This window comes from Caretta caretta, chromosome 4 (assembly GCF_965140235.1).
Source record: "Caretta caretta isolate rCarCar2 chromosome 4, rCarCar1.hap1, whole genome shotgun sequence".
NCBI lineage: Eukaryota > Metazoa > Chordata > Testudines > Cheloniidae > Caretta > Caretta caretta.
Window position 1 is genome coordinate 37,853,448 of NC_134209.1, and position 11,624 is coordinate 37,865,071.

General features: G+C 40.3%; 1 protein-coding gene across 2 annotated transcripts in view; it reads left to right on the forward strand.

The window, feature by feature from the left end:
• MTTP (microsomal triglyceride transfer protein) overlaps window positions 1-6,787 on the forward strand; it is a 45,851-nt gene extending 39,064 nt beyond the window's left edge. For both annotated transcript variants that reach the window (XM_048846614.2, XM_048846613.2), the window contains exons 16-18: window positions 1,852-1,976; window positions 3,890-4,060; window positions 5,112-6,787. In XM_048846614.2, the coding sequence (XP_048702571.1) occupies window positions 1,852-1,976; window positions 3,890-4,060; window positions 5,112-5,280 (465 nt within the window). In that variant the 3' untranslated portion in view covers window positions 5,281-6,787. The remainder of the gene's footprint in view (window positions 1-1,851; window positions 1,977-3,889; window positions 4,061-5,111) is intronic.
• Window positions 6,788-11,624: the final 4,837 nt, after the last annotated feature.

The window sequence follows — 11,624 nt, forward strand, 5'->3', positions numbered from 1 at the left end:
CCACAGGTGAGTTATTGCAGTGCAGACGTACCCTCAGACGCCTGGCTGCCGCCTGCTGCTGCCACAAGGGAGGCCTAGGCTGCCTGTCAGACATCAATAGCCGGAGAGAGGTGCTCCGGGGGCCATTTTTAAAAATTAAAAATGTACTGGGCAATCACTATCTTCTCCCAAGTGAGGCTCAGAGTGCTGCTTTAATTCACTAATTCTACATCAGGTAGAAACTCATCATTTTTAGAGCTCGGAAGACCAACAAAACCATTTTTTGCTGGAAAATGCAGGTCCCTCAAAATCAGAATGCTTTGCAAAATCCCTGTTGATTTCACCCACATTTTGTTTTGGTGAAAACAAAAATATTTGACAATATCAAAATGTCCCATTTTGACATTTTTCAGAATAAACCTTTTGGGGTTGTTTTTTTTGTGAAATATTTTAATGTTTTTTTTTAACAAAGTATAAAACAAAACAAAACATTTTGATTGCCCAAATTTACCTTATTGGAGAATTTTGAAAGTTTTGTTTCATTCCAATTCAAAATGAAGCCAAATTTAAAAATCCTTCATGAAATGTAATTATCCTCTGCACAGCTCTAATCTGCATCTTAACTGTACAGAAGGTGAACTGAGAAGAGAGAGATTAAAAACCTTATCCAAAGCCCACTGAAGTCAATTAGAGTCTTTTTATTGACTTCGGTGGGCTCAGGATCAGGCCCTAAGGGACTTGACCAAGGCCATAGAGGGAGTTAGTGTCAGAGCCAGAATTAGACGTGGGGGTTCCTGTCTCCCTGGTCTGTGCTCAGTACACTAAGCTGTACCTCTCTCTCCACGATGGTGTTCCATGGACCTCAGCAATAAGTTTGATTTACTGATTAGTGCCAGCCACTGACACTGCAAAGTTGGGGGTGGAAGTGGGGGGTGTTATGGCCTAAATCACGCTTTTTCAAACTAAAATGTACTTTTAAAAAAATGAATTAGACTGTCTAGTTGTCAGGTGAGTGGGGCAGTTATATAAGGCAAATCAGATTACCCAGTGGTGTGAACTTTAAAAACTTGGCTGACTCTCAAAATTCAAACGTAACAAGCTTCTGTGAGGCTGAGCGATTATCACTTCCGAAACTGACTCCAGGCAATGCATTTCCAGTCCAGCTGTAAAGGTTTCAAGCAGCCATAAGTATGCCCAATGCTGGCAAAAAGTGCATTGACAGCAAAATATCAAAGGCATTTTGATTTGTATTTGTGGTAGCCGCCTGATTCTTCAGATCAAATCCCTCCACTATAGTTCTGTATCATTCTCGATGGTCCTGCTGGGCATCAGTGGGTATTTTATTGCCATTATGGGGCAAGATTCTGCACTGGGTGCTCCCAACTGGCAGGCTCATCCAAGACAAACTAAGAGTAAGAAGAAAAGGAGGACTTGTGGCACCTTAGAGACTAACCAATTTATTTGAGCATGAGCTTTTGTGAGCTACAGCTCACTTCATCGGATGAATTCCTCTGTGGTTTTCCTGGGAAGTGCAGGCCTGTATGGTAGCTCTGTCACACTTTGCAAGAAGGGGGCGGGATGCTCCCTGTTCTGCACCTGACCAGTAATGCTGTATCGTGGGTGGAGTGGGAGGAAGGACCCACTTGGGGTCCCAGTCTTATCTCCTTTTCATAAAGGTGCTGGGCAAGAACAGAGGATATGCTCTGCAGTGAAGTTCTGTCCATCCCCATCCACAAGGATGGAAGAGGATAGAGGGGAGCTCCATGTGCTTCCTCCCCACTTGAACAGTCCTCAAAGAAAAAAGAAAATGAACACCGTTTTGATCTGCATTTAGCAAAATGGAGTGTGATCTCTGCTTTTTTATGCTTTCAGGTCATTCAGTTACAGTCTGGGCTGAAGGCCAGTGCAGAGTTCCAGGGTGGTCTGGCCATTGACATTTCAGGTGGAATGGAGTTCAGTCTTTGGTACAGAGAATCCAAAACCAGTGTTAAGAACCGGTGAGATACTTAAAGTGCACGCTGTAACCTTATACTCTGAAATACGAAAAGTGTAAAATGAGCTGGTCTATTTTGAGGCTTTCAAAACAGAAGCAACCTTGCATTTTCTTTAAAATTAAGGGACAGTTATATTAAACGCCTTTTAAAATTAGATTCGCATTTCAGGGGGAAAATAATGTGGCAATAAGTATGTTGTCTGTTTGAAAATGCCAGTGAAAGAAAAGATACAAAAACAAATCACCTTTAACCTAGTCTAGAAAATCTGAATGAACGTTATTGCTTCAAAGGCTACATTCTGCCCTCTTTTAGACTGAGACAGCTCCACCAGTTTCCGTGAGACTGTATCAGTGGATCTGAGAACTGAACTTGACCCCAGGTCTTCAAAGAGCTATAAATACACTGGGTAAATTTTTCCAAAGCGCCTACATGATTTAGGAACCTACGTCCCATTTTCAAAAATGACAGGTACTTAAGCCTCATTGAAAGTCAGTGGGAGTTAGGCCCATAGGTGCCTCAATTACTTTTGAAAATGTTACCTCCCTAATTAATTAGTTAATCCTCACCTGTGAAATAATTACCATCACTTTAAAGTGAAGGAAAGAGGCAAAGAGATCAAGTAATTTACCCAATATACAGCAAATCAGTGTCAGAATAAGGATTAAAATGCAGGAGTTCCTTGCTTCCAAACTCATGTCTGACCTGATAGATTACGCTGCCTCTTTAGAACTTGAAGGTGGATTTGATATTACTGGATCTGTAGCTTGAAGCAGTACTGCAGAAGTGACTCACTCAATCTTGACCAGAAGTAAGAATGTGGCCTCTCTTGGAAGAATTACATCTTTAGCCCTCTGAATGGAAACTGGAATTATGAGATGCTGGTCTCCAAAGGGGGTAGAAAAGGTGTCTGCCCATGCAAGGTGCCGAGATTTCCTGTAGGATGCTGAGCACCCTCATGTTGTGTTGACGTCCATGGGCATTTTGGATGTGCGAGAAAAGCATGATGAAGCCCAAAAGGGGTGGTGTTTGAGAGAAGAGTGAAAATGGGCAAGGTTGTTAATGTTAACTTATGATTTACTGAACAAGATCTAAGCACAACTTGCTTTCGGGTAGTGTGTTTTACATTAATGAAATTAATAATGACTGTCAATAATAGATTTAGGCCCACCTTACTGATTTTACCAGCTTTGAATGGCAAGGATCCCTCTCCTAGATAGTGAGCGAAGCTTATCCATCCGTATAGTATGGTTTTTGACTGGAGACCAATAAAGCAATGACAAAATAGATGTCAGCGCTCTCAAAGATAACCCTGAAACAGAGACTTCCTAGTGTAAGTGGGTGCATCTCCCCTGGTCCCATTTCCACCAGATCTGAGTTTTACTCCCCGACAGTGATGTTTTGTAAGTTCTTAAAGCCCTGGACAGCTTTGTCAAAAATGCCAGTGAGCAAAGACTTTGGGTCTGATTTGCCAGAGACACCTGGTGTGGTCATTTGCACCAGAACAAAGTGAGTATAAAATACTACCAAATCAACAGGGTAGTATTTTACATCTCTCTTTTCCTCAGGTAGATAACTAAAGGAGGCCCTTTGAGGAATCAACCCTGGACATCACAACAGCCTACACACCATGCTTTTGCAGCAAGCGCCAGTCATAAAGAATGCATGTTCCAAAGAGCGTATAATTCACCCAACATTAATGGCTGTTTTCACCTCTCTGCGTGGGTGTGTGCATGCATACGTGCACAATCCCCATGACAATGGTGTCAACTGAAATTCTCTAGCTACACTTACATAAGAACAAACTCTAAGAGAATAGTCAGTATTATACTGTTCAAGTGTTAGAACTGTTTTCAGTTTAACCTCCTGTTTGTTTCTGAGCCCTGTTAATAATAAATTCTAATATCTGAATTTACTAGGGGAGCCCTGGTGGTAGCTGGTAACATCGTTGTTGATTCCTTCTTTGTGAAGGCTGGTATGGAAACCAGTTTTGAAACAGAGGCAACACTAAACTTCATCTCCACAGTGCAGTTTTCAGAATATCCATTTTTAGTTTGCATGCAGATGGACAATATTGAATCTCCATTCAGGTAAGAAATAAAAACACTATCTGAGATTTCCAATTAACCATTTGGGGACTCCAAAACTTTTTTCCCCTCCATGTGTTCTATGTTCACAAACATGAGGGATTAAAAACAGAGACTAGATTTAAGCGTAGTACAAGCAAGTGCAGTGCAAGATCACTCTCACACACAAATGTCTCTGCTAATGCCATTCATCTCTGATGTACAACATGCCAGAAATATGGATAAATGTTTAGTAGGGACTTTGACAACCACCACTGCACTTGCTTTGATTTCTCATTTTTGTTAGATTTTCCACCCAGCTTTTAGAAGTAAAAACCAAGTGAAATAACCCACTAAATTACCCTAACATGTCATCATTATAGATGGTGAAAAAACCTGAGAGTCAAACAAAGAAGCACGACCAACAATGTCTATCCTCTGTTCATTAGGCCAGTGACGGTGCAGTGCTTAGACTTGAGCCTGCAAGGTTGCCTTTATGACTTACTGCTTCCTGATGCTTGTGAAATTAGCCAGAATATTTAGTGCTCAGCTCAATTATCATGCTCTGTAATAGATACAGTACTTCAATATGTTTGGAAATATTTTTTGACTGCGGTCAGTTTTCCACCTTGAAATTTAAAATAACTATACAATAAAGTAAAAGATGTTTTCCAATGGGCAAGTGTAGCACTGCATTCCCATGTAAGAGGCCTAGGTTTGCTTTTTGGTCTTGGTCCGCTAAGAATTGCTACAGATCTGCTAAAAATTGAGAATGGTCTGTGACGGCATTCTCTGTCCCTGTGAGAAAGGCTTCCATTCAGTGCTTCTTGGCCAAAGGACAACGTGTACAGTGATTGGCCCAATAGATGGGAATTTCCTAAAGCTCTCCCAGGAATCCCATCTCTCTGAAAATACGGTATTAGATATGTATGCTGATTATATATACAAACCACTAATCCCCTTGAAACCAATCAATCAGGCATGGATGTGGTATGCCCCTACCTAGATTCACACGTATGGGTGCAGATTTTATATCAGTTTTGCTATACTAGATAACAATGTTGTGTCTTTGCAGGCAATATGTGACTAAATACGAAAGCCTGCCATCTGGCAAACGGTACACCTCTCGGAAAGGAAAAGTCAGACTGCTGGCAGGTTCTGAATACCCTCTCCATCAAGAGAACTCCAACATGTGCAGAAAGGTTTTCAGCACTCAGTCGGACTCCTCTGACAGCTGGTTTTGAAATGGGCACCTCTTCTTTCATTTTACTGAATCCATGGCCCCCTGAGTGACTTAGGCGTCCATGTACTGTACTAGCTCAGCCCCGATCCTGCACTGTTGAAATCAATGGGAAGTTTGTCACTGAATTCCAACAGGCCCAGGATCAAACTCTTATTATGTGCAGAGTGTTTACATATTTACGTATATTTAAGACTTTTGTAAAAAGCTAAGAAAAAAACAAAAAACAATTTGGAGGCAACCCATTCACTCCCCCTCAGGAGGTATGATCTGTAATTTTTTTTTTCAATAGCAGAAAGACATTCATATTTTTCTCAAAGTGGGAATACAGAAGCCCATGCTTCTGATTTTCAGTAAGAACAATTATGCTGTAGAAAGAATGATTATTTATAAATACATTTAGAGGCAGCCATTTGTTAAAAAACTAACCAGTTCTCATTTAAATACACAGCAGCAGCATTCTAAGAAGGACCATTAATTCTTGGTCGCTTACGGCTGTCTGTCTGTTTAATCAAAAGCAGGGTGTATTTTTACAACTTTTTTAGAGCCTTAGTCTCATAAGTATTATCTGTCTTTTTTTATAGAGTGCTATGGTTAGACATGTTTGATTAAAAATTTAAGATGAAATTTTCAAGAGTGCTCCGCATTTGCCTAACTCTTCTCTCACTGACATAAATTGAAAATGCCTCTTGACTTCAATGGAAGCAAAGTTAAGCCAATGCTGATCATGTTTGAAGAGCTCACTCTGAAACTTCATGTAACTATGGGGCATCAAAGCACGCACATTTCTAGAGATGAGCACTCACTGTAGCAACAGTGTGAAATATGATTAGTTTTAAAGACTTGAAAATGAGTTGTGAATGCACCATCTAGCAGGCCCTGTAAGGACACAGAAAATTCTAGTATTCTCCTCTATGGGAGATTACTTATTTAGACTAAAAGAGGAGCCTAAGTTATCATTATTCACACAAGTAGTTCTATTGAAATCAATAGTACTACTCAGGACAGTAAGGATCATTTGTGTGAGTAACGGTTTTACAGGATCAGGACCAACCTTGGCTGGAAAAAACCCTGTATTTATTAATCATTTTGCAGTTATTACAATGTAATAAACAAACAAATATCTCCCATCACAGAACATATTACTTTCCCATTCTTTCGATCCCTCAAGTGATCCACATTATTTGTAATTCCATGCGACAGGGTGTCTAGTGTAAGTGCTGGGCTCAAATAACCTTGGATAAGTTGCATTTCAGAAAATGAAATCTGGCAGAAAAAGCTTTTGGATTGTCTCACATACCCACACCCCCAACCCCAAAATCCTTATCCTGATATAAAACTGCCAGTCTGTTCAACGCAAACAGCTAATCTGTTTGTTTTAGAATTATAAACAGGAACTTATGGGTTGATTACTGTATTTCCCAAATACACCGTTGATGCAAAAGCACATTTTTTGCCAGAGCCTAAAAATAAAATGGGGCAAAATAAAATAAACAAAAATCCTTCTTTCACTCTTGGTTTTGGTTTGTTATTTTTGTGTTTTGGGTAGTTTTATTCTCTAAGGGGTGGTAATTGGGGGACACTCACCTCTTGAGTTCCTTCTGCTTCTGCTGCTGCATGCAGTACTGCAGGCCCTTTCCTGCTCCTGGCAAGCCTTGTAGATTGTCAGCCTATTCTGAGGGTGGGGAAACATACTTCTCCAGCGATGCAGAATGCTGAAAGCCTGTCTTCATTCCTTACCGGCAAAGACATTATAAGGCTTGCATTGTGATGTCACAGTTATTATAGCGATAATGTCACACTGGAAACACAGATATATCACTTCATTCAGGATTCAAACAGAAAGATAAGTTAGTTTGTGAATGGGAACAATCTTCAACACCAGCACCAGAAATCTTGAAAGATACTAGCCAAATCAATTACAATTGGTATGACTGTTCTTTTCCCAGTATGCTAATGTCAACTGGAACTTGACTGGAGCTGAATTCAATTTGAACAGATGCAAATCACATTTCTGTGCTACATACTGAATATCCGATGATAATTTTTTAAAAGTTGAAAGTAAAGTCAAATTAGGGAAAAATATCCCCAAACACAACCCACAGGTATTCATAATAAGGGTTGTGACCAGCTTCCATTATATAGCCCTGTTTTAATTCCATTACATCTTTGGCTTGGAAAATTGGTTTGGTCTGAAAATTGGCATGGTTACTCTGAAGGTCAAGAAGATGGAGTCTGGAAAGTTTAAAGAAATTTTGTCAAACTATTTTACACTGTAAGTTTGTGGCAGTGCTGGAAACAGAGATCTTATCTCTGGAGTGGTAGCCCATCCCTAATCCACTAGATCACAATACCTTTTATACCAGTGGTTTCCAACCTTTTTCATTTGCGGACCCCTACGAATTTTCAAATATAGGTGTGGACCCCTTTGGAAATCTTAGACATAGTTTGTGGACCCTCAGGTTGAAAACCACAACCTTATACAAATTGCTTCAACCAATTGTGTAATTGGGATATTAAGATGTACTCACCTTTGTAAAGTGGTTAGCAATCCAGAGATGAAAATGCACTACGTGGCCAGTAGAGTAATTTTGCCAGCAAAGCTGTGGGGGAGACAGATCCTAGCTATACTGTGAGACTCCTCAGAGTCTCCCAGTCATACACATTCCCTCTTTCTTTCCTGCAGCTCCCTACCAATAAGGCTCTGAACACCTCCTTCTCCCCAAATATTCCTTCTCTCTCCCACCAAACCCCCACTCCCAAACCTGCTGCTCCCCACATACCCAAGACTCCCCCAAGCTGTCTCCCAGCTCAGCTTCCCTTCTCAAGGCTCTCTCTGAGTTTGTGCCCTCCTCCCAGCTCTTCTGCCTCCAGTATCTCTTCTGAGGCTTCCCACCCACAGCTCCCCTCCCACAAGGTACCCCTTTAAGCCTGGGTCTTTTTTTTAAGACCGCCACTGGGGTTGTGTCTCCCCACAAGTCCCCTCCCCAAGGGCTCCCCTCAAGTCTTGGTCCCCCAACTCAAAACATCCTTTGAAGCTATGTCCTTTCCCCAACTCCCCTCCCAAACATCCCCTAGAGAATATATCCCTGCCCCCAAACACCCCCAGCTATAAAAGAGCTAGGTATTAATTATGAATATTGTGACTCCACAAGATTCCCCCCCACACACAATACTGTGTACAGTCCAGTGCCCACCTGCTACAGTTCCAATTCCCCTATCAGACCTGAACCTCCTTCACAGAGGAAGAGCTGCTGCTAAGACTCAGTGTCTTCTCCAGAACCAACAGGGACAGAACGACCCCTGAGGGCAAGAGGCTGTAGCTGCCTCTTTACCCAGCTGATCAGCTGGTAAGGTGCAGTGAAAGTTCTGAGCTGCACTAAGCTACAGTCTCTGACTACTCCCTCCTCTTCCACCTGCTCTCCCCTCCAACTAGGGCTGAAAATTGGTTGTAAGTAGTATAGTGTCATTTTCTCCCCAAGCTCAAAGTTGAGATGGAAATGTCCCTTGTCCCTCCCTTAAAAGGACACCCGTGACTACGACCTAGTACAGGCGTTCTCAGTCTGGGTATCACAACCCTTCCTGCCCTTCCCATATTGCTAAGAGGGAGGAGGATCCCAGGTAGATCAGAGGAGGACCTCATGAAGTTTTGGAATGTCCAAAGGGAGTCTCAGTATGGAAAAGGTTGAGGACCTAGTGTATTGGGCATTCGTGGCAGCACCACATGAGGTAGGTCTGACACTTAAGTTGTTATAATTTTTAGCACTTTTAACCAGGAATCAGAACATAGTTTGGCTGTGCTGTGTATGCATGGCTAATTTAGCTACCCAGTGAAACAGCATCCTGGCAGGTGTGACTGAATGAGACAGGGCTCTGCAAGAGCTAATATTATTGTGGCCAGTGTTGCTCACTCCTTGAACTTAGTTATCTTGAGAATCATCCATCCCATTTATTCAAAATTTACTACACTGGGTCTTTATGTCCTACCAAAAAAACCCAAGAAACAAAAAAACACAAAAACCCGAGATATTAAAAAACCCCAGTAAATTCCCAAACACAAAATTTCAGCATAATGACTTGTTTAGGTTGCTAAATGATTAGACAAAGTTACCTATCAAGTCATTTATAAAACCCAAGCAACTAAATGCAAATAAATTAATAATACATATACACATTAACGATACAGCTTAAGCAGCCTCAAATGCAAATCCACACAGGACACATCCCATAAATCACTAACATTATTATTATTATACATTTTTCCTATTAAATCATCTCTTCAGCATTTCTCAAGAAACAATTATTATAAATGTTAATTGCAAAGAAATTGTCCTGTCAACTGAAAAATGTCTTAACTGATAAAGTTCCATAATTTACAGTATTCCATAAAGAAAATATTTAGATACCAATATCAAGATTAAAATAATATATTAAAATCCCAATAATCCAGGGGGCAGAGTTAAGGCTTTTGTGTTGTGATGAGAAAAGCTTTTCTTTTATAAGAATAATGCATTTATTACATGGACAGTGTAAGTTTTAGGTTGTGCTTATCTACTCATTTCCCTGGTTTTAAGTGCTTAGATTTTGTAAATGATGTGTCAAGTAACTACACAGCTGTATTAGCAATCTTAATTGTTTTTAGAGAATGTTTTTTTTTATTTCAATGTCTTATTATTGTTATTTATTATTATATGCAGTGTTGTAGCCATGGTGGTCCCAGACCTGAAGAAGAGCTCTGTGTAAGCTCGAAAACTTGTCTCTCACCAACGGAAGTTAGTTCAATAAAAGCTATTACCTCACCCACCTTGTCTCTCTATTATTTGTGTATTGCAGCACCTACAGATCAAATATGAGATCAGAGTGCTGTTGTGCTATGTATTCACACACACACACACACTGTGATCAGCACAGGCAGACACCACCACCCACTTAGAGCACCGCTGGCTTCTCAATCCAGCCTCGGAGCCTTAAGTGCTCCAGGCCATACAGGATGTCTGTGGCGGGTGTCCCAGACCAATGCCTAAACTACGTGACCAGCCTCCCTCTCAAATATACAACTGTTACGAACTTTTCCCATGCCCAGAGTTGGGGCACATGCTTGTAGGATTGGGCCCTTTGTATGGAAATGTAGCATACCACATGTCCTTTAAAAAAAAAAAAGTAACACTATTATAAAATGTTTTACGATTGTACAGGATCACCTCACTATTTCCACACAGCTGGAGAGCAAGGCACCCCCAACTACAATAATGCTAAGTTTTTCTACCCTTCATAAGAACATGCACAAGTTTGTTTACTGCGAGTAAGTCAGTCCCCCGAAGACACTCATATGATTGGGCTTTTTAAAAAAAATTACTCATCTTGCACGAGCATAGACTGAGAAAATCTATGCAGCTGCATTATTAAAAATAAGTCCTTTCAGATGGAACAACTGTCTCACTAGGTCAAGTTTTAGACTTCAACAACTTGGAGAGTGTCCCTTGAAATTAAATCAAATGGAGCTGTCAGCAAAAGAAAGCCTCTGAGGCCAGAGTTACTCCAAAAGTGATAAATGTCCTAATGGATACTACATGGTATCATTCTAGTGCACTTGTTTCTGAAGATATTTTACCCTAACAGCTGGACATAATGGGAATTCCTAAAGGGTTTTAGCCCAACAGCTGGGCAATAGAAGGTAATGGCTTACTTACACTGACTCCATAGTTACAGAAACAACAAAACTGACAATCTTCTAAAAATAAGGTGAACATAATACACTGCCTAAGCCCGCATTTGAAATAAAAACATACTTAGTTACGATCAAAGCAAACATTTTCTACACTTATCAAATAATTTGGGGCTAGAAGATGATTTTTTAAAGTGTTTATTTTTATTAAGCCTTTGAAATCGTTACAAATCATTTTTCCAAATGACAAAATGTGGAAGTTAATAATACATTATTTCCTCTACGCAGAATGGTGAGCATGAAGTATCAATTCCTATTAAGGAAAGTCCACAAAAGAGACCACTATAAACACAGCTAGTCAGGAAAAAAAACAACAAGCCATGATTAAATAGATTTTTTTTAAACCATCTCCTTAAAATTCGAGTCTATTTTTAAAAGCTATTTCTCATATAAAAACAAACACCTTGATAAAGGCTTTTCACCCCAGGCCTGATAGTACCTTCATGTACACATGGTGGAATACAAAAAAAAACCCAATTAGTTTGGCAGTCACAGTTTCTCTAGAGGGAAACTCTACATTGCATGAAATGAACATTTTAAAGGCCATGTGAACAGCTTAAAAAACTCAGGTGATCTTCTACTTTTTGGTGTATGTCACATCACAAATATACACATAAAACAAA